This window comes from Colletotrichum acutatum, assembly GCF_030867785.1.
Source record: "Colletotrichum acutatum strain CBS 112980 chromosome Unknown BDZ83scaffold_42, whole genome shotgun sequence".
NCBI classification, from domain to species: Eukaryota; Fungi; Ascomycota; class Sordariomycetes; order Glomerellales; family Glomerellaceae; genus Colletotrichum; species Colletotrichum acutatum.
In genome coordinates, this window is record NW_026849036.1 from 125,498 (window position 1) to 150,461 (window position 24,964).

Genomic DNA, 24,964 nt, shown 5'->3' on the forward strand with positions numbered 1-24,964 from the left:
CTGGGATGGTTTCCAGCAAGAGTGAGAATACTAGGACGTCGGCAGGATGTACTGGCAGGGTTAAGGATTGGAGTCAAGAAACATGAGTAAACTTGGGAGAATTGAGCTCTTGGCCAGGTCAGCGAACTCACTAAAGGCTCAGGCCAGATACGAGGCATGGGCCAACCAGACGAAGCCTTCCATCCCGGAGTCTAAGTGAGTGACGGCCGATCTGTTGTGCGGGGTTAAGTCGAGCACAGCCCGGCCGGGCCGTCCGTCCGGGATCCGGCAAGCTGCCCGAGATTTTGGGTTCCTTAGATGTGAGATAGGCTCACCGTAACCGATCTGAGATATTGACCCAATGCCGGCCGGCCTGAGTGAGTGAGTAAGTGAGTGAGTGAGACTTCAAGCATGACCGAGTTCCCGAAGGTCTGGTAAAGACGTGCGAACGTGTGACGCAAAAAGATCCGAACGCAAAATTTTCATGCCGGTCATTGAGGTTCAATTGGCAGTGTGGTATCTTAAAAGAGGTCATCAATCGCCTTATCGGCATCCTTCTTGATTAGATCAACCATGCCCTGGAGATATGTCAGATCCATACAGTTCTCATCTCATGGAATGTACAGACGGGGGTTCGCGATGGGGAAAACGAGATAAAAACTCACCTCTGGCATAATGGGCTGACCGTCCTTGTCCGTGACGTACTTGAAGGGCATCTCGGTGCTCTCGTGCTCACTGAACTTGAGCTCGGGATATGTGACGTAAGGAATCTTATCGAGCGGTGCTATTATCCGTGAGCGCCTCATCGAATTATGCGATACTAGGGGGGTAGGGGTGGTTTGGCACGTACTCTTCTCCTCGACGACGATTCTCGTGACGCGGACTGCCGTGTCAGTCGTCATCTGGGTGGGACCCAGGCGCCTGCCTTCGAAACCCTTCTTCCTCAACTCGGAGGTGCGGTCTGCAGGGGTCAGCGAGAAGGGGTGAAGCATTTAATGTGACCAACCCAAGGTCACGAGTGAAATGATGAGAATACTTTACCTCTTGGGGGGTCATCGCCTAGAGAGAGAGAAGACAACAATCAGCAAAAAAGTCACATGAAGAATGAGAATCATGAGATTAATTCGTATGAGGGTGAATGACTGACCCAAAATGCCACCAAAAAGGAAGGCGTCGAATTTTTCGCCGTCCTCGGGGCTCAGGTCGCTGGCGGCGGAGGGGTCGAGCAGGCACACGCGGGACTTGTCGGCGGCGTAGAGCTCCTCGACGCCCCGGTTCTCGGCCTTGAAGGCCGGGACCTGCTGCAGCTTGTCCGGGGCGACGAAGCCGGCCGGCAAGGAGGAGAGGAGAAAGGTGCCCTCGGCGGCGTGGGTTTCTCTGGCGATGGCGATGTACTCGAGTTCGGACCAGGGGCCCAGCTCGGGGTCGAGATGCTCGACAATGTACGTCTTGCCTGGCATTTTTTTTTTTTTTGCTTCCTTTTTTGGTGTATTCCCGGAGGGGTTGTGTGGATGTTTCAATTTTTTTGGTGTTTGATACTACCAGGGGGGGCTGACTTGTCAAACTGAACTGCTTTGTTTCTCTCGCTTCCGGTGGAATGGCCAGGCCGCGTAATAGCGCAAAGATTGGGGTGTCAGGCTGTCAGCTGGGGGTGGGAGAGTGAAAATGGGCTGAAATTTGTGGTCAAACGCTTGTTTTGGAGTCCATTGAATTTTTTTGAGAACTTGCCCTGGATCAGATCTAGGCGCCTGCCCGCTGGACGCTCTCCACTTGGGAGTTACTCACTCTATCCGTACAGGACTAAGGCTTCGAGCCATCGCGGGCACCCTTTTGCGGCAAGGTGCAAATGCTTAACGCTCCTAGGCGTGCCCTAGCATGTACGCCCCTTACGCCCCTTACGCCTCTTTTTTGGCTCTATTCACTCTAGGTGCTCATTCAGTGTCTACACGGTACTTGAAAGTCAAGGAAGTGAGTGACCAGTGGCTGTTCCGCAGGTTCCGCATAATTGGCTTTCACTTGGCAACGGCTGTGCCGGTACGGTCCCATTACCCATTAGCATCTTTCGGCATTGTCATCGTGGAGTTGCATAGAGCATGCAGTGAGTGTCGGGGCCGGGAGCGGTCCTTGTGATAAAGACTGGACTTCTTTCCGTCCTGCTCAGGGTCCTCATAATATCGAGCAGATAGTATCATGTAAACAAGGGGCCGAAGACGGAGGGGAGGGGGGGGGGGAGAGGAACGGACAGGGCGGGTTGCTGTCTCAGGTTGCAGATGCTCTAAAAGATGGAGAAGATATGCGCGTACGCAGTCAGGTAGTGAGAACAGCATATTACATAAGCCGGGTCTCCCAACCCAGCAATCCGGGCGATCTGTGCTTCGGATGGGTGCCAAGGGGAATTTCTAGTGTTCCGCGTGTTTGACCGTATACATGTAACCCGACCGGTATCCTGACGGCTCCTGAGCATGATGAGCATGTCATCCCGGGTTGCTCCCGGTCTGGCAGTCGTAAAGAACGGCAAAAGAAGCAAAATAAAAACAAAAAAAGGGGGTTCGATCGACGAAGCCAAGGTAGGAAAAGATGGAGGTCTCTGCTCTACGGCACTTAGCACTCTGCTGAATCGGGGAGTTCATCTCATCGTCGTACAGACTTGACTTCAGTTCATTGTTGATCTATCGACACTTTGATTCGCAGTATAATAATCAATCAGTAAGCCGGTAATCAGCGGGAGCCGGTCGACAATGAGAAACGCGCGGTCCGTTGAGCGCCCGACTAGCCCTAGCGGACGCCACGCATGGGCAGCAGTACTCCCTGGGCTCTGAAATAAGGTAGCTGAAGCCGACTTCACACACTGGAGTACCTTAGGTATCGAGTGAGAGTCTAGACGGCTAAGAGAAGCCCCTGTTTGGAGACTTGCGACAGGCTCAGAGCAGACTCTCCGTCATTCCCTGCGGCACCATTCGGCTGCGCTACCATCCGCTGGGCGATAACAGGAAAGGTGACGGGAACCCCAATTCCTTCGACGTCTGTGCCCACGCCCGCCTGCTCCCTCAGTCCCTCTCTCACTCTCCGGTGCCTCCACTTGCGCCAGCCTATTTTGGTAGGCGGAACAGCGGGCAGGGGTAGGTACACTAAGGTGGACTGGCTGACTGGTTCTCAGCCTGAGGATTTGACGGGAAGAGTGCGCGGCCGGGGGGTGGGCGGACGAATCGAATCGACTGGGGGGAAGACTCGGGGACAGGATGGCACGGAAAGTACACATTTCAGATCTGAGCTGTAACTTCCGCTCTCGCCTTGCGGTCCACGGCTCAGGTCCTACTCCTGGACAATTCAATCGAACTGTACCTTGAGCATTTGCGCATCGTCCATCTTTTTTTCTTCTCCTTCCTTTCCCATCACTCTCTCTCCCTCCCGAACCTCCGCCCTCCCTTCAAACAACCACCCTAATCTGCAACTACACGTCCGTCCTGCTGCGGATCGTGGTCCTTCTCTTCCTTGTTCTTTTCATTGTTGGGGGAAAGACGACGTTTCTATGAAATCGCGGATTGGAACACATCAGTAACTCTATCTACCTAATCCGACCCAGGTAGCCTCGGGGAGGCCATACACTTCCCCCATCATGGCTATCCTCTCGATGGTGCCAGCGCTTCTGCTTGCGCTGGCATCATGGACGCCCGCCGTCGCCGCCCAGAGCGCCGCCGACTACTTTGTCCACGAACTGCCCGGCGCACCCAAGGAGCCTTTCATTAAGATGCACGCTGGGTACGTTGTCCTCCGATGTTGCCGCGCCTGCAGCAATTCAGCATTTTCCCCTTTGGACCCCTGTAGAGAAAATCAAGAGGCATTCGTAAACTCAAGAGCTGTCCAAAGCTGACGCGCGTTTCATCACAGCCACGTCGAAGTAACACCCGAACACAACGGAAACCTCTTTTTCTGGCATTTCCAGAACCAGCACATCGCCAACAAGCAGCGCACTGTCATTTGGTTGAACGGCGGTCCAGGATGCAGTTCCGAGGATGGCGCTCTGATGGAAATCGGTCCCTACCGAGTCAAGGATAAGGATAACCTCGAGTACAACAACGGCTCATGGAACGAGTTCGCCAACCTGCTCTTCGTCGACAACCCCGTCGGTACCGGTTTTAGTTACGTCGACACCGATAGCTATCTGCACGAGCTTCCCGAGATGGCCGACCAATTCGTTGCGTTCCTCGAAAAGTGGTTTGCCATGTTCCCCGAGTACGAACATGACGACGTGAGTATACTGGACTTGAAACCCAACTGCTTCGAACAAGGTTAATAGAAATGCAGCTTTACATCGCCGGTGAATCGTATGCCGGTCAGCACATTCCTTACATTGCGAAGCACATTCTTGAGAGAAACAAAAAGCCTGGCACGAAGCACATTTGGCAGCTCAAGGGCCTGATTATGGGCAACGCTTGGATTTCGCCCAAGGAGCAATACGACGCCTACTTGAAATACGCCTACGAGAAGAAACTTATCGAGACGGGATCCCCCGTCGCTTTGAAGTTGGAGCAGCAATGGCGCATCTGCCGCACCTCGCTGGCCGTCTCAAACACTGTCGATTTCTCCGAGTGCGAGGCTGTCTTGCAGAGCCTGCTCGAGCAGACAGCCAAGGTGAACTCCAAGGGCGAGCGCGAGTGCATCAACATGTACGACATTCGCCTCCGCGACACCTACCCCTCGTGCGGCATGAACTGGCCCCCAGACTTGGTCAACGTCACCCCTTACTTGCGCAAAACCGAAGTTGTCAACGCCCTGCACATTAACCCGCAGAAGAATACCGGCTGGAAGGAATGCAACGGTGCCGTTGGTGCCGCTTTCAGAGCTCCCAACTCTGCACCTTCGAGAGATTTCCTTCCTGATCTCCTCAAGGAGGTTCCCGTTGTTTTGTTCTCCGGCGCCGAGGATCTTATCTGCAACCACATGGGAACCGAACAGATGATTGGCGACATGGAATGGAATGGTGGCAAGGGTTTCGAGCTTACTCCCGGCAACTGGGCTCCTCGCCGCGACTGGACCGTCGAGGGTGAGGCTGCCGGTTTCTGGCAGGAGGCCCGCAACCTCACCTACATTCTCTTCTACAACTCTTCCCACATGGTGCCTTTCGACTACGCTCGCCGTAGTCGCGATATGCTTGACCGTGTCATGAAGGTCGACATCAGCTCTGTTGGCGGCACGCCTACCGACTCCCGACTCGACGGCGAGACCGGCCCTGCCACTTCGGTCGGCAACATTGGCAACAGCACTTCCGACGACGAAGAAACGCAGAAGAAGCTGGACGATGCGAAATGGAAGGCATACTACCGCTCGGGCGAGATTGTTCTCATCATTGTCATCATCGCAGCGGGCGCTTGGGGCTGGTACGTCTGGAAGGAGCGCCGCAAACGCAGAGGCTACTCTGGCATTATGGGCAACACTCCCCCTACCACTCAAAGAGGCGCTGCGCGTGGCCTCGAGGGATTCCGTGACCGTAGAACTGGCCGCGACGTTGAGACGGGCGATTTCGATGAGAGTGAACTGGACGACTTGCACGTGACGACACCAACGATGGATAAGGACCGCTACAGTGTCGGAGGCGATAGCGATGACGAGGCGCATGAGAAGCCCTCGAGAGCAAACGGCAGCCGCTCAGCGCGGTAAAAGAATCGACGGCAGCTTGGCAATGATATGTGTGGTTGGCACAGGTCTAACACTATTATTGATGCTGCTCCAAACAATGCATGGAAAGTTTAGCGAAGGTTAACTTTTTTCAAAGGGGCAGAGGATAAATGAACAGTAGGCTTCAGCACGGAATCGGAGTTTGATGTCATGTCTGAATAAGGATAGAAGCAAGAAGATATTTTATGTTTCAAAGGGAAAATTTGGCTATTTCTCGTCTTGGCTACGGCCTGATACTTGAAGGTGCATCTACAGTTTCCCCGTGCGAATCGTGCCTTTGTCCGTCCTAAGCCAATGATTTGTATCTCTTCTCCAAGTCTAATCAGACCTGAGTCGTCATTTTTCTCCTACGCCCAAAACGCCCTCTTTCTCGAATGAAAGCGCCCTTTTGAAAGTACCAATTTGACTTTGTTGGCCCAATGAACCGCCCCCAACCAATGATTTGATGTCCCCGCCCTCCTGTAAAGAAATGCATCTTGCAGATGGATATATGTGTGTTGTATGTGCCAGGCTTTCCTCCTGTACCGTGACTTTGTAACGCCAGTCGTTTGTCTTGTTGTCCCCGAAAGAAAAAAGAGTATTGACAGTTGAGGAAGAGAGTTTCGTAAGAGAAGAAAGAGTTCCCTTTTTACAATTGGATATCATTAGTGAGGATCCGCACCTCCTCGCCGGGCTTGAAGGGCGGGAGGCCGATGTACGGGCACCCGTCGCACCGGAAGGCGTCGCCGAGGGCGCAGTTGCCGCAGGAGCCGACTTTTCCTTGGACGGTGAAGTCGACTTCGGCGAGGTCGTCCGTGCCGAGCTTGACGGCGGAGGCGGCAGCGAGGGCTTTGTCGGCGGAGGCGCGGGCGGCGTCGTCTTCGGCTACGAGGCGCTCTGCTAGGCCGCAGGTGCAGTCTTTGCAGGCGCGGCGGCGTTTTCCTGCTTTGGGGGCGCATTCGGGGGCTGTTTTATTTGGTTGATTGTTAGTTATTTTGTTTCTTTTAGGGGAAGGGGAGAGAGAGAGAGGAGGAAGGGGGGGGGGGGCGAGGGGTGTAAATGGGGAGTGACGTACGGATGTTGATGGGGCGCGAGAGGTCTGCGTCTGTGAGGAGGGTGTCCTCGTCAATGAGGTCGTCGTCGTCGCCGTCGTCCATGTCGAGGTCGTCGCTGAAGTCGACGAAGCCTACGCCTGCGGGGGGCGCGGAGACCGGGGGCGCGGTGGAGGGCTTGCTGTTCAAGGACACAGCGCCTCCGTTGTTCAAGGATACAGCGCCTCCGTTGCTGAGTGAAACTGCACCGTCGCCATTGACGACGCCAAGCTTCTTCTTCTTGCCAAAGCTCAACGAAACGACCTGATCTTGGCCGTAATCCGGCTTCGTGAAGCCACCGCCGCCGGAAACGAGACCGGCGAGGACGGCCTCGCGCGCGACGGCGGGGTCGTTTGCGAGGTTGCCGCCGTCCTGGGCTTTGACGTGGGCGCCTGGCTTGAGGGCCTCTGCGACGGCGGAGAGGACTGCGCCGCGGTCTGCGGCGAGGAGGGCGGTGGATTCGACGCGGGAGCCGTCTGCGTCTGTGAGGACGAGGACGGCGTCGTAGGTTGCGGGGGGCAGGGCGACGAGGCGGGCGGAGAGGCGGTCGAGCATTTGGAGGTCTGTTGTGGTGCGGTCGTGGGTTGCGAGGAGGGATTGGAGTTTGTGGGGGTGGGATGCTATAGAGGGGGGCGCGAGGAGGAGGGTGCGGGTTGAGGAGGATTGCTGCTGCTGCATCGTGGGTGCGGCGGTCGTGGTTGTGGTGGCGGGGGTGAAGTCGAAGTCGGGGGTTGTGTCGAGGGTTACGAAGGAGGGCGCCATTTTGGGGAGATGGGTGACTCTTTGTTGGAGTGCGGAAGGTTTTGCGGCGCTCGATCTCTGAGTTTGTGTGAAGATGGTCGGTGGGAGGACGGGGAAATTGTGAAGGGTGCCGGAAAAGTTGTAGGATATAGATAGGTTATGCGGGTGCGTCCTTTTTGCGGAATTGATTTGAGGAAGTTCCTGGCTTTGGATTAGTCAATGACAAGAGTTACGGCAAGAAAGAAAAAAAAAACCACAAGAACCGTGTAGCGGGATGTGAACGTACTGTAGGATGGCGGTGCTTGATAAGCGTGGGAAAGGGTGAGGGGTCGGCGGGGTGGACACCGTAATCTGGCCAGGGTTGTCACACGGTATTGCGTAGGTCCTGGTTCTGGCGGTGGGTTTGGGAATCGGGTCGGGTACGGGAGTAGATGACGGGAGGTCGAAGTGAGGCCTTCTTGTTGTTGTCGATGGACGTGGAGCGCGTATTGGGAGGGAATGGAAGGAGGGGGGGAAGGTAAGTAATTAAGTGGACGTCGGGGAAGAGGGCCTGAGACGGAGATGCACAATTCTGTGCCTACAGATCTCTATCAGATCTCTTGTCTACTGTTGTGCTTACGTTTACGGTGAAAATGAAAAAGGCAAGGCACAACAAATATGTAAGGCAGGGTGGCCGTGGATTTAGGGGTCCGAAAGCGGCGGCTAAAAAAGCATCCCCGCCCCCCATCTACGCAATAAAAAAAAAGTTGACACTCACAATCACAAGCATGACATAGATGGGAAGCAGCAGACACGGCAGACGCCAGAGTGACAGAAGCGACAAGGGGGTGGTGGTTGGAAATGCTGACGCTGCATTACTCCGTACAGATTGAGATACTCCTATGGGATGGGGACAAATTGGCCCAACCAGCGATTCTGCAATCCTTATTTCCAAACAACCACCTTTCTACCTTTTTAACTCGTATTTCCTCGGCGGATACCCGCTGCAAATTCTCACTCGTAATGACTTCTCTCTTAGTCCCTTTTTTCTCAGGTGTGGGCGGCAAGAATTGGGAGTCAAGGAATGGACTGGACCGCACAGGGCCTGACGGTCGGCGCCGCGGACAATGCACCGTGGCCACAGTGGGAATGACCGCTGACCAAACTGACAAAGGTGCATTCTCCGCAAGGTCATTGGTCGACTACGAAGTATAACCCCCCCTTGGCGATGTTCATCCCTGCCTGACCAAGTCCCCTTGGGCTCTTCTCAGTTCTCGGGCTCCCCTTTCGCGGGGTCCAGTTCTGCAGGACTGCAACCCCCCCTAGCCCTTCGGACTTGTTCGGCGCTGTGCCTCTGCGATTCTGAACCCTGATTAAGCAGATTCTGCCGGGATCGGGTCGGATTGCTCCCTTGAGTAAGGTAAGGTTCGACAGACGGGAAATACGGAGTACCAGAGCCGTGTTGGCCGTTTCTGTTTGTCATCTCGTCCGGCCGGCTGCGGACTGGTTGTCCCAGGCCTTCCTTGGCAAACCTCCCCGCGCGCGCGCGACGATAACCGCCGTTGGCCTTTACCTACCTACCGTAAGGTACCTTAGGTGAGGGATATAGTCAGGAGGTGAGGTAAGGTAAGTAGGTAGACAACATGATTGATGCAAAGTCCATTGCCAAACTTTTGATTCGTCCCCAAGTGACCGGGTACTATATGCATTGTGATACATGAGAAAATTACTCGCTGGAGCTTTTGTCGTCTTGTTCTCTAGACGTCGGTTCCAATATCCCATGAGCCTCAACGCCGGTCCCGGAAAGTTGCCTCCTCTATAGCTGCTCCACATCACGACGACGACGACGACGACGACGACGACAACAACGATGACGACCATGGTTACCACCGTGACATGCTCCGTGATGTGACTCGCGAACCCCTCTACAACTTGAAGCTGCTGCTCGTCGCCTTGACCTCCGCCTTGGCCTTGTTCCCGTCGAGCCCGACAACCTCGCCCTTGCGGTTGATCACCTTGACCCCGCCCTTCTTCAGGTCCGCCATCGTATCCTTCTGCATCTGCGCCTTCTTGCTGAGCGGCTTCTTGTCCGTCCCGCCCGCCTTGCGGATCCGCTCCTTTTCCCGGCGGCGCCGCCGCACCTTGTCCTCCCGCGACATCTCCTCCCGCGCCATCGGGAGGCCGCTCTTGCCCAGCACCACCTCGCCCTTCTCCGCCGTCTCCTTGCCGGCCTTGTACACCTCCTGCGGCGCAATCATGCTCTGCCCGCCGCTGACGCCCTGCGCCGTCGCCGGCTGCGCGTCCTCCATCGCGATCGTCGCCGCGTCCGACACCACCGTCAGCGACGGCGCCGCCGCCTTGGGCTTGTAGTGCCAGTTGCTCAGCGAGTCCAGCTTCGCGCTCAGGTCCTTCCACATGCGCTCAATCTCGGCCTCTTCCTTTGCGAGCTTCTCGTCCGACTTGCTGACGTAGTTATCCGGGTCCGCGTTCTTGATGTGCTCCTCCTCGTAGATCTCCGCCAGGCCCTTGCCGGACTTGGAATCGTCCAGCTCAATCAGGCCCCGGCGCGTGTTCTCGGGCATGTTCTCGGCGCCGGGCCGGCGTCGGGTGACCTCGTCAAAGTCCTGCGCTAGGATCCTCCGCTTAATGAGCTCCTCGATGCTCTCGCTGACCTCGGCCGTGATGATGGGCACGGGCTTGCCCAGGTGCTCAAACGACATGTCCTCCTCGAGCAGCGAGTTCATCGGGCGCTCGGCGGCGGACGCCTCACCAGTCAACGTCCACTGGCGCTTGGCGACCGACTCGGCCTCGAGCTTACGGATCTCCTCGGCGAGCTTGGCCTGGCGCCTCTCGTGCGCGGACCGGCGCGACCGCGGGTCGCCCGCTGAGGCGTCGGACAGGGCGTCGTCCGAGTCGTCTCCGTGGTCAGAGTCGTCGTCAAAGAGGTCCTTCTTGACGTCCGCCATGGCACGCTCGACGTCCTCCTCCTGGACTGCCTTGGGCGCGAACCGTACAGACTTGTTCTTCTTGTATTTGCCGTCCTTGGAAGCTTTCTTCGCCGGTGGTGCGAAGAAGTCCTTGAAGTAGATGCCGTTTGCGTTGAACTCTTCCTCCTCGTTGTCCATGGCGTCGTCCATGTCCTCGTCGTCACTGGCACCCTCGGGGGCGTTGAGGTCCATGTCGCCGAAAGTAGGCCCATCGTCTTCCGAGTCCTCCTCGTCTGAGCCGGCGTCGTCCTCCATATCAATGTCCTTATCCTTGTTTTTTGATGAGCTGGACTTGGCTGATGGTGCCATGGGGTCGGCGTTCCAGTCGATATCTTCGTCGTCGCTGTTGGCGTCCGTGTTGGGGTCTCCTCGCGCATCCTGCTCTTCGAACCACTGGGTTTGCTTATTGAAGGTGTCGATTGAGAAGAATCCGTCATTGAGTCCGTTAGGGTCCTCAACGTATTCCTCCTCATCGTCCTCTTCTTCCTCGTCGTCTTCTTCGCCGTCCTCTTCCTCATCGTCTTCGTCCATGTCTTCGAGATCACCCGTGAGACCCTCAACGTCCGAGCCCTCAAGCTCCTCCGCATCAGAGTCCTCTTCGACGTCCTCCAGATCAGAGCCTGAGAGCTCTTCTTCGTCACTGGAGCCCTCCTCCTCGTCGTCGTCGATATTTTCGGAAGCCGTCTCGAAAGAGAGAATAGAGCTCTCCGAGCCATTGTCCTGGTTCGTGACAACCTCATTCCGGTCCTCGAGCTCCTGCAGTGTCTCCTTGGAGTGGTTCAAAGCGCTCTGGATGATACGACGAGCCTGCTGCCAAACCTGGCTCGTCTCGAACCCGTCGACGTGGACCTTGCGAATCTTGAGAACATCGGGTCCCGCGCCGCCGCCGTCGGCCCGCTTGCGCTTCTTAGTCGCCTCCTTCAGCAGGCGCAGCTGCTCGTCGCTGATCTGGCCGGCGAACGCATCGAGCGTGTCCTTGACGACCTGGAGAGAGGCGGAGGGGATCGCGGGCGGCGGTTGGAGAAAGGTGTGTCGGTTCTGGGCGTCCAGGTTGTCGAAGAGGGCCTTTACGTCGACGAGGCCGCCGTTGGGGAGCTGAGCGGCCATGCCGGGCGCAAATGTGAGGGTATTTGACGTCAGGGAGGAAGATGTGCTGCTGCCCGCCGCCATGATACTTTTTTTTTATCGTGGCTCGCTCACTCGGAATATGCGTGTTTCGGCCGTGCAAGAACTGGACTCTTCATTTTTTTTTGGGCCAGACATGGGCTTGCGCTTTCCGTCAAAAAAATTTGGGACCCCGCAAAACGTCCGGGTTCGTGGGTCTGACAGTGATTGGCCAATGAGATCTACGCTGCCTGTCAAGCCCCATTAGCTAATCACTGCGGTTCATCCGTTCTGCTCCTGTTCCTGAACCTCTTTGAGTCGGTACGTATGGAATGATAGTTGCATTCGCCATTAATTGCAAAGTATAATCAAATCACTTGAGGGTAGTATGTAAGACGATCCAATAAATTTCAGGAGCACCTTACACAGAATATTGTTAGCTGCCTTACCTACCCAGCGAAGTCCAAAAAACCAAGATTGGTTCACATTGGTTTCATAGCCTAACGAAGTTGCAGTAATAGTGAAGCTATTAATATCAATGCCTACACGGAATCCATAAATCTTTGTTTGCCTGTGCAAACATCCGCTGTTGAATCCTGCTAAACTTTTGGTAAGATTCCAGAACGTCCCGCCTCGGTTGTGGGGCCGATCTGGTCCAAGGTACCTCCGCAAGATTACTAAGAATGGCAAGACCCCAACGGCCTCGACTTACACATCCCAGCCCGTCACACCTTGCTTCATCTCACACTCTACCTTGGGATCCAGAGTATCTGCGAGCTTTTGTTACCAAATATTCCAGCTTAGTCTCCTTATTTGAGCTGAAACATAACAGCGGCTTCGACTAAGGCCCACCTGCAATTCAGTTTCATCCGTAAGTCTTTTTTCTCGTTCGGACTTCAGAGTGGAGAAGCACTCAGTTGGACCCCTGAGCCCTCGTCCACGTTCATCATCCTAAAGCCTTCTCCCTCCTTCATCATCATCTTTGATGGGATGCCACGACAACTTGCTCTCAGATCTATCTTGCTCTTCATTGTTTCTCGCGAAAATTGATCAACCACAGTATACTGCATTATGAGTCACAAGCTAAACCCACAAGCAGCATCGGCAAAACGAGGCGCGATCTCCCACGTGGACGTAGTTCAAGTAAAAGGGAAAGGAGTTTAAGTTCTATTTCAGCCAGACGAAATAAAGTCACGACCAGGGACTCCATCATTTGCTAAAGGTCACGGACAACCAACCTTTGGCACCTTTCGCGCCATCCAAGACCGTCTTCCACCGTACGTACTATCCAGTACACGTTGCTAGAAGGTATCCTACAGCGTCCCACGCGCCTTCAATATGTCCAAAGTGGGCGTATCAGACGATCCGGCCGCAGCAGTCGCGGCATCCCGTTCGGATGGCAAGACCCATCTATTGCTATGCGCCAGCGGCTCAGTTGCCACCATCAAACTGCCCAACATCATCAAAGCCCTTGGCCATCACAAGAACCTCGCCATCAGAGTCATCCTTACAGCCTCGGCAACGGAGTTTCTGAATGGCTCAACAGAGGAACAGCCCTCTCTTGCCACAATAAGAGCGCTGCCAAATGTGGAAGGCATTCACTTGGACGCGGATGAGTGGGTGCAGCCTTGGCGGCGGGGTGCGTCGATTCTGCATATTGAGTTGCGGCGGTGTAAGTCAAGATGTTTTCGTGGTGACTTTCCCACCTTTTCGATTCCCTGCTAAGTCATGTTTCTCGTGCAGGGGCTGATCTAATGCTCATCGCTCCACTATCGGCGAACACGCTGGCCAAAATCGTCAACGGCTTCTCAGACAATCTCTTGGTGAGCATCAGACAACCAAGATTTACGTCTTGCACTGTTACTAATGCTTCTGTAGACGAGCGTCGTCCGAGCATGGGATGCAGACGGACTCATCGACGGCCGGAAGAAGAAGATCCTCGTGGCTACGGCGATGAATTCGGCCATGCACGCGCACCCCATCACGGCAAAGCAGGTCAAGGTGCTTGAGGAGGAGTGGTCGTGGTTCGAGGTGTTGAAACCAATCCAGAAGACGCTTGCTTGCGGTGACACGGGGGGCGGTGCGATGATGTCGTGGGAGGATATAGTCAAGGTGACGGAGGCAAGGCTTGGCCTGTGATACCAAGTCACCTATGCAAGTTCCCGGAAGGAATATCAACGAGGCTGGCCTTTTTGCATTTCTGACCTTATACGCATGGCCGTTATCTTCTTGGCTCACTTGGTCATCAAGACACTGAACAAATAGACAGAAACGAAGGCAGTCAGTGGGAAGGCCACTTGCGGATGAGGACAGATGCGGCGTGGAGACTTGATTATAGCACAGGAATCCCAGCAAGCACGGTATTCTCTTGAGGTTGCTTCTATTTTGTTCCACATATCCGTTCATGCTGTTCAAAGGCGTTCAATCAATCGCACCCCGTACGGTGATCCACGGATCCATAATCAACAAGATATGTTAAGACATACGAATCGCTATGCCTGTGCTGATTGTGCGCATAGCAGAGGAGAAGATCCGTCGATTTGAAGTGGACTGAGTGAGAGAAAAAGAAAAAGAAGGGAGGCGTACTTGAATTGATCAGTCAGAAACATTTGTTCAACACCTGTTGGAATTATCCAGAAGCCAGTCAGAATCAGAATACCTGAGATGGGTTTCATGAGCTCAGGCTGGGGGGATGACATTTGCCGTGCACTGATTGGCGGTCTGGGCAGTCCACATGGAGTCCGACCTCGGTGACCTCGGTGAGTCAAGGCCCAAGCTCCCTCACCGCGAACCACACCTCGGATTACATCACCCATTCCGCAATCCCATGACATTTTCGCATTTCTCATCAACTGCCTGCCCCCGTTGACCACCTCTTCTACACACCCACTCCACAACCAAAATGTTCTCAAGGACGTTCCTCCGCTCAGTAAGCTAAGTCCCAGTTATAGGAACAATTTCAACGGCCCTACTCATCTCGTGCGCAATCGCTGACAATTGGTGTGCCTTTTTTCCGCAGAATTTCGCAAGGCAAGCCGTCCGGCCGGCGGCGCGCCCAATCGCCTTCCGGGCCCCGCTCCCCTTCCTCACCCAGCACCGCCTCATCTCCGACGAGACGAAGCAGGCCATCGAAAACGCCGTCGGCTCCGCGCCCGTCGTGCTCTTCATGAAGGGAACCCCGGAGACGCCGCAGTGCGGCTTCTCCCGCGCCTCGATCCAGATCCTCGGCCTCCAGGGCGTCGACCCCTCCAAGTTTGCCGCCTTCAACGTCCTGGCCGATCCCGAGCTGCGTCAAGGTAAGTCGACACGCTCTGTACACAATTCAAGACACTCGCTGGGACGAAGTTTTGCGCTGGAAGGAAAATAATAGCTGACCCCCTTTTGTGTTTGTGTAAACAGGTATCAAGGAGTTCTCTGACTGGCCCACGATCCCCCAACTCTACGTCGACAAGGAGTTTGTCGGCGGATGCGATATCCTGGTTTCCATGCACCAGAACGGCGAGCTGGCCAAGCTTCTCGAGGAGAAGAAGGTCCTTGCCGAGACCGAGGGCGAGGGCGAGAAGAAGGAGTAAGAGGAGGGAATGCTAGATATCCCACGCTGGAAAAGCGTTGGGGACTGTACAACTGTATCATACCAAAGGAAGGGGCAAGCTACGCGTGGATCATGGCCGGAGGAAATAGAGTGGTATTTATTGGCAAAGACCTAAACACTTTTTAATTATGTACCCCTTTTTATCCAGTCGAAAATCGTGTTCAAATGATGATGAGGTAGGTAAGCGCTGCGATGCTATCTCTATTCCTAATAGGCGATCAGATGAAGCCATTAAGAAAAAAAAGCCTCAGGGCTGGCGTTTCGACACAACGAGATTCTGTCGCTCAGGCAAGATTCAGTTGAAGGGCTCCATTGTTGACATGCTGCACGGAAGCAAATAAGCCACGGCGCGGAATCAAAGGAGCAAAAGACAGTTCCTCCACTTGGGATCGAACCAAAAACCAAACGCCAGAATATAGTATCAACGGGACTGAGATCCACACTCGGGTCTTCCCCCATGAGCCCCTCGACCACTTACCCCGAGTCGCTTGGTGATTGTCTTGAAGGCTGCGTCGAATATATGGTGACATGGTGACTTGGGACCTCAATGGTGGATTTGGGATGAATACTCCGACGGTCAAGGCTCGCTTCGCTTCCATTTCCCACATCATGGTCACTAACATTACGGCTACAACATATCTGAAAACTCGGCCTCATGCGCCTCAAAGCGCCGGGTACGCAGCACCATCACCGCGCGGGTCACTTCCCGCAGACCACACGCCCGTCCCCTCGACCGTATCGACGGTATGTCTGATGATCTGCCCGCGGCCAAACAGGCCCCTCTCAGATCCGGTAACAACCTCAACCTTATGCCCCAGCTTCCGCAGACCCTCTACCGTCGCCTCCGGCATGCCCTCCTCCACGCTGACAGTCCAATCAAAGTCGGCGTCCCTCTCGGGCAAGCCAGCGACAATACACACGCGCGGCGCATCGAGCGTCTGCTGCGGCGTGAGGCCCGCGACCAGCTGGCCGAGGAGAACCTGCACGTGGCCCTGGGGCTGCATGAACCCGCCCATCACACCGAAAGCGCTGTGCAGCGACCCGTCGGCCGCGTTGGTCACCATGCCGGGGATAATGGTGTGGTAGGGTCGCTTCCTGGGCTCCAGCTTGTTGGGGTGGTCCGCGTCGAGGCTGAAGTTGGCGCCGCGGTTTTGCAGCGTGAAGCCGCAGCCCTTGGGGATGATGCAGGTGCCGAAACCGCCGTAGTTGCTGTTGATAAAGGACGCGGCGTTGCCGTGCTCGTCCGAGACGGAGAAGTAGACGGTGTCGCTGCTCTGAAGAGCGGGGGACACGTGCTTGGGGGGCTCGCCGACGTGGAGCTTCTGCATGGCCTTTGTCGGGTCGAAGAGCTTTGCGCGGGCGGCCGAGTACTCGCGCGAGATGAGGCCGGCCGAGGGCACGGAGACGACGTTGGGGTCCGTGACGTACCAGCTCGCGTCGGTGAAGCCGAGGCGGAGGGCCTCGATGACGGCGTGGAGGTAGGGTGCCGTGTTGTGGTCCTCTGCGGACCAGGCGGGGACGACGCCCGAATCCTGGAGCTCCTGGATGATACCGAGGGCCATGAGGGCGACGATGCCCTGGCCGTTGGGTGGATGCTCCCAAACTTCGACGGCACCGTCGCCGCTGCCGCCGGATGACGCGCCGTTGGCCTCCTTCTGCAGGGCGGGCTTGAACTTGAGTGAGATTGGGTCGACGGGCTCGCTTCCCAGCTCGAGATGGTGGGCCAGGTCCTCGAGTTCCAGGTGGCCGCCGAGATCCTTGACGACCTTGACCAGCTCTTCGGCGATGCGCCCCGTGTAGAAGCCCTTCTTGCCCTCCTTTGCGAGGGTGCGGAAGGTTTGCGCCAGGGTGGGGTTCTTCATGATCTCGCCGGGGTTAGGCGCCCTCACGCCGTCTGAGGCCTTGGGATCCTTCTTCAGCATTTCTGCAAAGTTTGGAGAGGCCTCTCTGATCTGGGGCTCTGCGGTGTTCCACTATCAAAAGGTGTCAGCAATCGCATCTTGACAAGTTTCTATACACAACTCGAAATCTGGGATCATAGAAGACGTAAGAACGTACGTAGTGACTCGTCAGCTCTGAGACGGGGAATCCTTTCTCTCCGAGCTCGATAGCCGGGGACAGCACACGCTCTAGGGAGACCTTGCCGCTGCCGAAGCGCTCGATGGTGTCGACCCAGCCTGAGGCGGCACCGGGGACGGTCACGGCGTGGACGCTCTTCATGGGGATCTTGCCCGATGCGCCCTCCTCGATTCCGAGGTCCTTGCGGATGGTCTCGAGAGTCGACTTCTGAGCAGAGCGGCCAGAGCCGTTCATGGCCGAGACCTTCTTGGTGGCAGCATCGTAGAAGAGGATGAACATGTCGCCGCCGATGCCCGTGGAGCACGGCTCTGTCATGTTCAGTCCGGCAGCTAGAAACAACGCAGAATCATTAGCGGTCTAGTTTCACTTTCCATAACGATCGCTTCATTTCGAGGACGCGATAAACCGGGTGGGTTGACTAACCAACTGCAACGGCAGCATCCTGATCACTTGTTGTTAGTCTTGATCACAGATGCATTGACTCAGGAGAGTGAGGTGAGGCGCGACTTACAGCGGCATTACCGCCGGCCTGGAGGATTTCGATACCACATTTTGCGGCCAGCGGCTGCGTGCAAGACACGATTCCCTTTGTACTGTGAACGACACTCCGTCGGCTAGCGAACTTTGAGAATTCGCTTGCTTGCGCCGAGTGGAGGGACTCGCTGGTGAGGGGCATGGTGAATCGCGCGCGTGGTGCGGGGTTATCGATCGCGATAACCGATAGGGAATGGTGGTGATGATGAGATGGAGGGGCAAGTCTGATTTGGGGGCCAGAAGAAGTATTATGAGATGAAAGGCGATGTGATCTCAGTCTCTTTAGGAGAATGAATAATTCGGAGGTCAATTATTTGTATGAAATGTCTGAAATCTCTGGGAAATGTAGATGTTGTCATTCAAGGGCGTAAGGTGTAGCGAGTTCGGAGATGGGAATGCGCAGGACAGGTGCACAGATAGATAGTCCCCCTTGGTCCGGGTCCAGGTTTTCGGGAAATCTAGCCGATGGAGAGGGATCAGGTTGTCTAGTCGACGGGGGATATAATGCCGGTAGTCGGTTAAGGAGAAGGAGCAATCAATAGGATAGGTCAAAACTTGAGCGTTGAAGATATAATGATCCTGTACGTAATGCCTAGGTTCGGGCTTCCCAGGGTGTTTACCGAGAGAGGTAGGTCGATAAGTGAACGGCGCGGTACGGAGCAGGATGTGGACGGGGGAAACTGGCGCTAGTGGAGTTTGTGCTCCGCGTGAGAAGCTTCCCGGGGTAGATGCCGAGAATGAGATTGGTCGCAAAGTTGGCAACTCAGTTGACAGAATGAGTAGTGCGTGAGCTCAAGTGGTGCGAGCGACAATGAAGTATGAATGTCGACACGGGGCGCGTAGGAGTCTTGCGTGATGACTTTTGATTTTCAGAAGAAAGTCTGTATATTCAAGTGACATGTTGCACGTCCTCTGTTAGCTAGCCAAGATGGAATGGCAGATGGAGGAAAACAAGTTATATAAGCCATCAACAGGGCGTATTCAGGTAAGGTCATTCATTACACGTGGAACTATCCCTCGCGGTAGGACAACGTCAGGCACTTGCAGGGAGGGAGGGGTTCTCTCAACATCTCAAGTATCCGGTCTGGGAAGAGAAGACCCCGAAACGGTCACTTTCAGCACTGTCGTGCCCACTGTAACGCCGCACCGGCGGCCGCCGCCGGCAAAAGGTCCGAAACTCGGGGCTTGTTTCAACGGCGCCAGTGTGGCATTGTAGCACGGTCGTAAACGATGGAGGAGATGTAGTGGCAGTGGTAATTAGAGTGCCGTAGCAAGTTGTCAAGCGAACGGGGAAAGTCTAGAATAAGGAAATTGGAATTATTTGAACTTTCTCGTGTACATCCCATCCTTTTCCAGCAGTGGCTTGGGTTCGTCATCCCATGTTCTTGGTTCGTCTTCCTTGTTAATGCCCTCGGGGTCCGGATCTCATGACCAATCACCCAATCTAGCACTGCACTCTTCCGTCATATAGCAAGTTGGGACCCAAACAGGCGGATCATCCCGCCGGTTGTAAAAGCCTACGACTGCGAACTGACACCCCGAAACGTGGGTCTGATCCGAATAGCGATCGCGAGCCTAGCCAAGCCGGACTTTTAGACTCCATGCCTAGAGAACTAGAACCAGTAGTCCAGACACCTCTCTCAACAAGATAACCTCTCCTTCTAGAACAAACTCTAAAATAAGCAGTCCTGGATGAGCGCAGGGATGTGAGCTTCACTTCGCATCAACCGGCTACCCCTCCAACTCAATCAAGACCTCCATCTTGTCAAGAGCAGAGGAAGAAAAGGACAGCGTGTCTGTGAGCCCCGTTGGAAGAGTCTTAATACAGGTCAAATATGCGATGAATGTGTTTCAGTTCCTGGAAAGTTTTCGAGTTGCGCTTGTCGTCTTTTGTTCGACATGTTCATGCAATATTGATTCTAGACTGCAAACGTCGTCTGGTTGTCAAGATGATTGGGCAATCACATGCTTATGACATCGACTGACCCCCAAATTTGTACGTCGGAGGTAATCAAGATCAACAATTACCTTCGAGGCTTGCAAGCATCGCCAAGTCCTGAGATTCTTCGATAGAAAATCTTTAAATTACTCGCGAACGCTATAAGTGTATCCATAACTCCAGTGACGGTTCTAGCTCAACTTTGAAATCACGTTGTTATGGCATAGACATGTACTCGGTCGGCGATTGGCTCGACAGCTCTTGTGAGAAAGACACATAGCGACGCCTTCGATGTAACGCCAGTTAGCCTTGAAACGGATCCGCTGGATTTACGTAGGACGGCATACGACCCTCTTGATGGGTAGACGTGATGGATACTAACACGCTACTACTCACATCCTTTTTTGGAGATTTCTGTGGCCGCTGTCAACTCACCATCATCCGAGAGGCACTCGTTTTTTTAAACCAGAGAGATGTAGCGGCCAATGAACCATGTGGTCTCATGTCGTTTGCTCCGATGTCTTACGAGCTCACACGACCTGAACGTGTCTGACTTCAGATGGTAGTCAGCCTTACTGCAGGGGCAGCCTACGTCTCTAGCCTCTAAAATATTTTATCAGAACTGCTTAACAGGCGAATTGCCACGGACGAGACGCTGATAGCCAAGACAGAGGATACAGTTCAAGATTCTAGAGGCACTTCACTGGCTGACTTCCTTTGAATTCCAGTGAGCATTGCCTCCATCAAGATCATGGTTCTACCAGCTGGATACCTTCTTTTGCTTGATTTATTCCCGTAGCCCAGCGTACTCGAGGCATCGCTGGATAAAGCCTGCGAAGCCTCGAGCTGAGCGGTACGCGATGGTCAACACATTCCTGTGACAAGGGTATCCTGTAGCATAAAAGCTGATGACGAAGGGTTCCATGCGGCTCCGAAAATGTCCTCCTGGGTTCAACAAAAGTTGCGCAGTCATGTATTACAGCGATTTGTCAGAATACTGTTACTTAAGGTAGGTGGCAACTGGGAACATTGAAGGCTGAGATGGCGATGCCGAATTGAGCAACAGTGAGACAACGACTTCGTTAAAAATAAATGTTCGGTTCCTGGCATACACCCGAGGTTTTCTTCTCTAGTTCATTGGATCAAGGGACGTTTTAGCCCCCGCAGCCTGATTTTGGCGATATTCTTTCACGCGCTAATTGGTTGTGATCCTGTGCGGTGCGACGTACACAATATGCAAGTCAGCATGTAGCCTGGTGACATTAGTGTCGCCAAGGGGCTGGAACTTTGAAGGATCGTAGCAGCTGCTCGATGAGGGTACAGTCTTCGATAATGGACCTCTTTGATATTTAGTGTCGTCATTCGGACAACCTGATATCTCAAAACTCTGGCTTCGACTTCTGGCTCGTCTTTCAGAAGCAACACAGCCAGCGATGTCGAAGAAGAGATAAATAAGGTCTTTCTTTACGATCTCTGACCCAATTACGCATCACTGAATAGCATGAGAGGATCCTCCACAAGTCCCGAGAAATTACTCTGACATGGCGGCTGCCCATACCTTGAGTATGGACTGGTCTTCTTGGCTCTCCGGCAGTCCGGATTGGGCCGGCACCGTGTCCTCTATCTACGACAGAGCAAAACACTCGGAAACCCCTAACATCACTGTATTTCTGCCATATCGTTGGAATCAATCATCATCGGCCTTTGATGCACAGAAAGACTGCTATGACACGAAATCTCTGTTCGGTTTCTCTACGACGGGACGTGGTCCTACCACAGCAAACTTATACGGGTGCGCCGCCATTGCGACTTCGGCATACCTTGTGCAAAATGAGAACTTCGTCGTCGATAAGAGCGTCAACGAAACGATCTCGAGAGTGAACTTGGACTCTCTAAAGGATTTCAATGCCACGCGGGTTTTCGAGCAGATTGCTGGCTGTATCGAAAAGTCCTGCATCGGAGGAAACCCTTTGGGAGAATGCGACCCCGGCGTCGCGAAGCTCACGCAGAGCCAAGTGAAGGCTGATGAACTGGATAAAGTCTTGGAACCCCTCGAGGACTTGTGCTCCGTCCTATCAAAAGGACCGGAAGCTGACATTGCTGGGCCTGGTGTAAGTTCAACCTTGACACCAGAGGAGGGAATTATCGACCCCCGTTACTGATAGAAACGATAGATTGCAGTTTCCTACTACATACAAGTCGCATTGAGTATCTGGTTCTTCATCTTCTGCGGTCTACTTCCCCACCAACCCGACTCTTCCATCTTCTTCGGCACGTTGCTTGCTTTCAGGTGGGTTTTCAGGCTTTTCCGCAAGCGCTCAGAGACCGAGATGGACCGCCTGCGCTCGACCCTGGCGCACCTACGCTCAACCCGTTTCTCCGTCGCCTTGTGCTCAACCATGATTGAGTTCCAAGAGACACAGGCCTTTTTCGTCATGGCCATTGAGACGGCGACCCTGACTATGGTTATCATGAATAGCCAGTCCCTTGCCATTCGAGTTGATGTCGGTGCCGCCAAAGTCTTTGCGAGCTCCAACACGTTGCTGGTCCTCATCACGCAGGCCATCATGCAGCGCAGAGGCATGTACTGGTGGTACACGTTTATACTCACAGCCATTGTGTATGTTCTATGCGCCATCATTCAGATGCTCAGCCTTCCGACGCCGTCAAATCTCTCGAACCCGTCCCCGGAATACGCAACCTGTGGCGGAAGGCACAGTATCTTGCAAACATGTCTGCAAGCTGAATACAGCGATTACTACATTTATGGCGGCTATTTACAACCGAGTGATCAAACCATTCAGTTCTTCATCTATACATCAATCATGGTCTTTCTGACGGCGGATCATCTGGGCCACCTCCCTCGGCTCCGCAGAATGATGGCCTCGGCAAATCAAGGTCTAAAAGGGCGTAAGATCCAGACACCCGCTTGGGTTCTCAAGACTTTGTCCGTCCTGGGAAAGATCCTGTGGTTTCTCCTGGTGGCTCTCATGGCTTATACTCTTCTGGTCAACATTGTTCAGGTACATAGCTTCGTTCGTGAAACAATGCGCAGCAAAGAGCAGTGGACTTTTGGCCAGGTTGTTGCGGTGCTGGTCTGGGCACCAGTACTATCAAAGTACATCTACTACAACATCTGTAAGTTCAACTCTAGCATAATGCAATATGAAGTTCTTGAACCTTAGCACAATGGCTGACTATATTATCCTTCTAGTCGGCATCGAGCTCGGCGTTGGCAAGCGGATAGACGACCAGTACAAGGTTGTGCTCAACGAGGAGAAGACACCATCAACGCCTCCTAGAGCACAAGGACGCTTCGATTCTTCGAGGAGCTTGGTGGATGAAAGTAGTTACATCAGCTTGAGCACTATTGGTGATGGTCATGAAGATCAGAGACCCGCGAGGATAGAGACAAGGTCGTTCTCAGGCGGGGTGAAGCGCAAACCATTGCCACCTAGGACCGACGGCGAGTTGCCCAGATGAGGTGCGTGGGGCTGGAAACACAGAGGGCGGATTGTAACTTCACTTCATAATAATTAAAGAAGAATTTTTTCATCGTGATTTTGGTATTTCAAGGTTTTCAAGATGATTGTCTTTCGCGTATGCGGCAACGCTTACCGCTTGACCTTGAGCACTGTCTGAAGAATTTATTCTTAGGCCTCGAGATGTTTCCACGATGCGATATGCACCTTAGACTCCGCTGCAACGGCTCTGAGGTGGCTGAACCTTTCTAACCTACCTGCAAGCTATTCCAACCTTGCCCTGGCATCCGCAACGATTGTCCGCAACCTTGTGTCCTTTCCTGGGATTTCAACGACAAACTTCCGTGAAACCACCATTATGGCTAGTATTTTGCGGACCTTGTCGTGACTCTGGGGTTTCCTCAAAGCTTTCTCCGAAATTTGTTCTCCAGAAAGCTATATAAAGGAGGCTTATTCCCTTCAGGGACCAGAATCTCATCAGTCTCCCAACCCATTACAACACACATCTTCCTCAAGTTGATTGATCATCTCTCACTCACATACAACCACCGATCATCAACTTACATACCCAACTACACACAAACAAGCAAAAAACCAAAGTCTTCAAGATGCCCTCCCAGACTTGTACTCTCTGCTTCCTCACCCTGGCCCTTGCTGCCACAACCTCAGCCATCGCTATTCCAGCCGAGGCAGTTCCCACCCCCACTGGCATTGCTCCTACTTCCACCATCAGTTCAGTCGTCAGCAGCTCTTCCACAGTCGACGCTGCTACACCCTCTTCTTCAGACAACGTCCCAACTGAGGCAGTGAACTGGAATTGGGCGAGCGCCGCCCTCGACATCATGAAGTCCAACATCAAGGGCAAGGAAGACAACTTCAATATCAAAGAAGAGGAGAACCTTTCTACTCCCTCTTCTATTGAAACCACAGCTCTGGTTGTCCCAACCATAAGCAACACCTTCAGCATTCTGGTCACTCCGGCCCCCAGCAGCTCCGCCATCGTAGCGCCTGCGCTCACTCTCACCCACGACACCTCAGCCAAGGCTGTTCTAACAGACGAGGCCGTGGCCTGGAACTGGGCCCTCCCCGCCCTCAAGCTTATTGAGAGCCGCGAGCTCGGAGACTCCACATCCTTCGCCAACCGCCGCACAGGTGACAGAACCGACAAGGTAGACAACTCCCACGTCGTGGAGGACAAGTCTGAGCATGATTCCGAACATCTTCAGCTCGATGAGGCCGCAAAGGAGAGCATCAGACAAACCAAGCCTCCTTCCCTGCCGCTGCAGACCGCAAGCCCCAGCATGAAGAAAGAAGTCAAGCCTACCAATGTCAAGGCTGACTTCACTATCCAAACCGAGACTCGCCTCTTCAAGACCATGGCAACTCCAGTTATTAAGGCTCGCTCTCCTACACCTATGACAATAGAGCCTGAGTCAACGCCCACCGCTGAAGACAAGGCGGACTTCACTATTCAGACTCAGACGAGTCTGTTCGAGACCGCCGCCACTCCGACGGCTGAGGCTCAGATGCCCGCTGCCACAATCACGATGGAGGTTTGAGACTCCTCGATGGACATGAGAGAGGGGATGGAGGATCATTACTACCACAAGTAGTCGGTAGTCCCTGGGAGATATCCTTCTCAGTACAATAGAGTAGAAATACAGAAGTGATTACAAAACATACAACCTGTGACCATGTTCTTGATGCTGACTATTGCGTAAAGCGAGTAATTAGGGCTCGTCTATCTTAACTCTTCTGAGTAAATATTCATCTCGTGATGGTATAAAAAGTCCAAAGGGATT

General features: G+C 54.0%; 10 protein-coding genes across 10 annotated transcripts; 6 read left to right on the top strand and 4 right to left on the bottom strand.

Annotated features, from left to right (window-relative positions):
• Positions 1 to 295: 295 nt before the first annotated feature.
• On the bottom strand, positions 296 to 1,692 carry BDZ83DRAFT_306085 (SAM-dependent RNA methyltransferase). The gene is made up of 5 exons (XM_060502281.1): positions 1,127 to 1,692; positions 1,021 to 1,038; positions 830 to 940; positions 645 to 763; positions 296 to 557 (listed from the first exon to the last, which is right to left on the bottom strand). Exons 1-5 carry the CDS (start codon positions 1,437 to 1,439, stop codon positions 501 to 503), a joined length of 618 nt encoding a protein of 205 aa, XP_060365415.1. The 5' UTR covers positions 1,440 to 1,692; the 3' UTR covers positions 296 to 500.
• On the top strand, positions 1,429 to 2,194 carry BDZ83DRAFT_619962 (uncharacterized protein). The gene has a single exon (XM_060508166.1). The coding sequence runs from the start codon at positions 1,855 to 1,857 to the stop codon at positions 2,107 to 2,109; it is 255 nt and encodes an 84-aa protein (XP_060365416.1). The 5' UTR covers positions 1,429 to 1,854; the 3' UTR covers positions 2,110 to 2,194.
• A 1,401-nt stretch (positions 2,195 to 3,595) lies between these two features.
• BDZ83DRAFT_576765 (serine carboxypeptidase) lies at positions 3,596 to 5,637 on the top strand (the record flags this gene model as incomplete). The annotated part of the gene is made up of 3 exons (XM_060504948.1): positions 3,596 to 3,738; positions 3,868 to 4,228; positions 4,285 to 5,637. 3 exons carry the CDS (start codon positions 3,596 to 3,598, stop codon positions 5,635 to 5,637), a joined length of 1,857 nt encoding a protein of 618 aa, XP_060365417.1.
• A 646-nt stretch (positions 5,638 to 6,283) lies between these two features.
• Positions 6,284 to 7,487, bottom strand: BDZ83DRAFT_751795 (cytokine-induced anti-apoptosis inhibitor 1, Fe-S biogenesis-domain-containing protein; the record flags this gene model as incomplete). The annotated part of the gene is made up of 2 exons (XM_060514099.1): positions 6,284 to 6,600; positions 6,710 to 7,487. The coding sequence occupies 2 exons, from the start codon at positions 7,485 to 7,487 to the stop codon at positions 6,284 to 6,286; spliced, it is 1,095 nt and encodes a 364-aa protein (XP_060365418.1).
• Positions 7,488 to 9,370: 1,883 nt separating this feature from the next.
• Positions 9,371 to 11,539, bottom strand: BDZ83DRAFT_576634 (Mpp10 protein-domain-containing protein; the record flags this gene model as incomplete). The annotated part of the gene is made up of 1 exon (XM_060504935.1): positions 9,371 to 11,539. One exon carries the CDS (start codon positions 11,537 to 11,539, stop codon positions 9,371 to 9,373), a length of 2,169 nt encoding a protein of 722 aa, XP_060365419.1.
• A 1,335-nt stretch (positions 11,540 to 12,874) lies between these two features.
• BDZ83DRAFT_719256 (flavoprotein) lies at positions 12,875 to 13,675 on the top strand (the record flags this gene model as incomplete). Its single annotated transcript, XM_060512159.1, has 3 exons — positions 12,875 to 13,208; positions 13,280 to 13,359; positions 13,415 to 13,675. 3 exons carry the CDS (start codon positions 12,875 to 12,877, stop codon positions 13,673 to 13,675), a joined length of 675 nt encoding a protein of 224 aa, XP_060365420.1.
• Positions 13,676 to 14,325: 650 nt separating this feature from the next.
• Positions 14,326 to 15,358, top strand: BDZ83DRAFT_619973 (glutaredoxin). The gene is made up of 3 exons (XM_060508167.1): positions 14,326 to 14,465; positions 14,556 to 14,832; positions 14,936 to 15,358. The coding sequence occupies exons 1-3, from the start codon at positions 14,439 to 14,441 to the stop codon at positions 15,106 to 15,108; spliced, it is 477 nt and encodes a 158-aa protein (XP_060365421.1). The 5' UTR covers positions 14,326 to 14,438; the 3' UTR covers positions 15,109 to 15,358.
• Positions 15,359 to 15,688: 330 nt separating this feature from the next.
• Positions 15,689 to 17,623, bottom strand: BDZ83DRAFT_306235 (gamma-glutamyltranspeptidase). The gene is made up of 2 exons (XM_060502282.1): positions 17,187 to 17,623; positions 15,689 to 17,101 (listed from the first exon to the last, which is right to left on the bottom strand). The coding sequence occupies exons 1-2, from the start codon at positions 17,520 to 17,522 to the stop codon at positions 15,791 to 15,793; spliced, it is 1,647 nt and encodes a 548-aa protein (XP_060365422.1). The 5' UTR covers positions 17,523 to 17,623; the 3' UTR covers positions 15,689 to 15,790.
• Positions 17,624 to 20,913: 3,290 nt separating this feature from the next.
• BDZ83DRAFT_619978 (uncharacterized protein) lies at positions 20,914 to 23,222 on the top strand. Its single transcript, XM_060508168.1, has 3 exons — positions 20,914 to 21,791; positions 21,855 to 22,818; positions 22,895 to 23,222. Exons 1-3 carry the CDS (start codon positions 21,222 to 21,224, stop codon positions 23,161 to 23,163), a joined length of 1,803 nt encoding a protein of 600 aa, XP_060365423.1. The 5' UTR covers positions 20,914 to 21,221; the 3' UTR covers positions 23,164 to 23,222.
• A 548-nt stretch (positions 23,223 to 23,770) lies between these two features.
• Positions 23,771 to 24,721, top strand: BDZ83DRAFT_751801 (uncharacterized protein; the record flags this gene model as incomplete). The annotated part of the gene is made up of 1 exon (XM_060514100.1): positions 23,771 to 24,721. The coding sequence occupies one exon, from the start codon at positions 23,771 to 23,773 to the stop codon at positions 24,719 to 24,721; it is 951 nt and encodes a 316-aa protein (XP_060365424.1).
• Positions 24,722 to 24,964: the final 243 nt, after the last annotated feature.

What these genes read in the sequence shown, in the direction of transcription:
- BDZ83DRAFT_306085 (XM_060502281.1), bottom strand. Translation starts at nt 1,439, where the DNA reads ATGCCAGGCAAGACGTACATTGTCGAGCATCTCGACCCCGAGCTGGGC. An exon ending in AATCGTCGTCGAGGAGAAGA is followed by an intron (nt 764 to 829) that starts GTACGTGCCAAA and finishes CACGGATAATAG; the next exon opens with CACCGCTCGATAAGATTCCT. An exon ending in GTCAGCCCATTATGCCAGAG is followed by an intron (nt 558 to 644) that starts GTGAGTTTTTAT and finishes ACATATCTCCAG; the next exon opens with GGCATGGTTGATCTAATCAA.
- BDZ83DRAFT_619973 (XM_060508167.1), top strand. Translation starts at nt 14,439, where the DNA reads ATGTTCTCAAGGACGTTCCTCCGCTCA. An exon ending in CAAGGACGTTCCTCCGCTCA is followed by an intron (nt 14,466 to 14,555) that starts GTAAGCTAAGTC and finishes TTTTTTCCGCAG; the next exon opens with AATTTCGCAAGGCAAGCCGT. An exon ending in CGATCCCGAGCTGCGTCAAG is followed by an intron (nt 14,833 to 14,935) that starts GTAAGTCGACAC and finishes TTGTGTAAACAG; the next exon opens with GTATCAAGGAGTTCTCTGAC.
- BDZ83DRAFT_619978 (XM_060508168.1), top strand. Translation starts at nt 21,222, where the DNA reads ATGGCGGCTGCCCATACCTTGAGTATGGACTGGTCTTCTTGGCTCTCC. An exon ending in CTGACATTGCTGGGCCTGGT is followed by an intron (nt 21,792 to 21,854) that starts GTAAGTTCAACC and finishes TAGAAACGATAG; the next exon opens with ATTGCAGTTTCCTACTACAT. An exon ending in GTACATCTACTACAACATCT is followed by an intron (nt 22,819 to 22,894) that starts GTAAGTTCAACT and finishes TTATCCTTCTAG; the next exon opens with TCGGCATCGAGCTCGGCGTT.
- BDZ83DRAFT_306235 (XM_060502282.1), bottom strand. Translation starts at nt 17,522, where the DNA reads ATGACAGAGCCGTGCTCCACGGGCATCGGCGGCGACATGTTCATCCTC. An exon ending in CAGAGCTGACGAGTCACTAC is followed by an intron (nt 17,102 to 17,186) that starts GTACGTTCTTAC and finishes ACCTTTTGATAG; the next exon opens with TGGAACACCGCAGAGCCCCA.
- BDZ83DRAFT_619962 (XM_060508166.1), top strand. Translation starts at nt 1,855, where the DNA reads ATGTACGCCCCTTACGCCCCTTACGCCTCTTTTTTGGCTCTATTCACT.